At 49.4% G+C, this 1,062-nt stretch overlaps 1 protein-coding gene across 1 annotated transcript; it reads left to right on the top strand.

Moving 5' to 3' along the window:
- Positions 1–266: 266 nt before the first annotated feature.
- On the top strand, positions 267–802 carry Pmar_PMAR020815 (hypothetical protein; the record flags this gene model as incomplete). The annotated part of the gene is made up of 3 exons (XM_002786791.1): positions 267–285; positions 372–483; positions 535–802. 3 exons carry the CDS (start codon positions 267–269, stop codon positions 800–802), a joined length of 399 nt encoding a protein of 132 aa, XP_002786837.1.
- Positions 803–1,062: the final 260 nt, after the last annotated feature.

Here is a 1,062-nt window from a genome sequence, read left to right on the forward strand (position 1 = left end):
TACAGGTTCGATATAGTTGAGGCGGCTGAGGCCATGCGGAAGAATGACTATGTGCTCTACAATGCGACGAAAGCTCTGACTGCAGCCAAGGAGCTCGCGGAGGAGAATCTCGCCAGGAATCAGGTAATGACAAGAATGCATGATAACGGTAGACTAGCTCGATACAGGCCGCAGAGGAATCCCTGGCCACCAGGGATGTTGAGAAAAAGAGACGATCCAAGTCGGAGAAGGATGCCTTTCTGGAGGGGGGTATTGAGTTCTTGGATATGTCCCAGGCTCTAGCAGGTGCCGAGGGACCAAGAGTATCAGCAATCTCGAGGGGAGATGATTTCGATACCACTCCTTTGCCAACTTATCTGAGTTGCTGCCAGGTCCCGATCTTTGGGAGCATCTGGAAGCCGTGGTAGACTCCCTCCTCGACAGCCGCATGGCGAGGCTCGCTCTGTTCGTGTATCTCCAAGAGAGGAAGAGGGCTATTGCCTGGTGACGCTCCTTAGTACTAGACAATCTGCTCCCACCGTTGATGGTGTTCAGGTACAAGGTCCCCGCCAAGACCTATTTCGTAGCCAACATGCCTATAGTATCTTCTATTGGTGATTTCCTTACCTCTATCACTGAGGAAACCAACAAAATAAAGGAGGCTATGTATGATTTACCGAAATGCGGCGGAGCGACGCCTGCACTTTTCCGCCAATTCGAAGATGCACCGTCAAGGATTGAGGATGTTGCTGTGGTGGAGACGGATGCTGACTCGTGTAATATGTCACTAGTTGAATTAGATGTTGAAAATGATGATGATTAGCACCGATCAGTTTTATCATTGCTTTTACCCTACTGTTGAGCTCAATAGAGGAGGAGGAAGGGTTGGACTGACTTGTCATTGCTCAGCTTTCTTTTGATATGAATGCTATTATGGAGGGCTCGGGCTTTCAAATAAGAGGGTCGGGAAAGGTATTAGTAGAAAGGGGAATGCTGGTAACAGCTGATGTAATGCGGCACATACTGTCGTCCTCGTTTCTACCACAAAGGCTCGAGGGTCTTGGTATGCCTTCTGGGTCCAGG

The sequence above is a fragment of the Perkinsus marinus genome (assembly GCF_000006405.1).
Source record: "Perkinsus marinus ATCC 50983 genomic scaffold scf_1104296931152, whole genome shotgun sequence".
Classification (NCBI taxonomy): Eukaryota; Perkinsozoa; order Perkinsida; family Perkinsidae; genus Perkinsus; species Perkinsus marinus.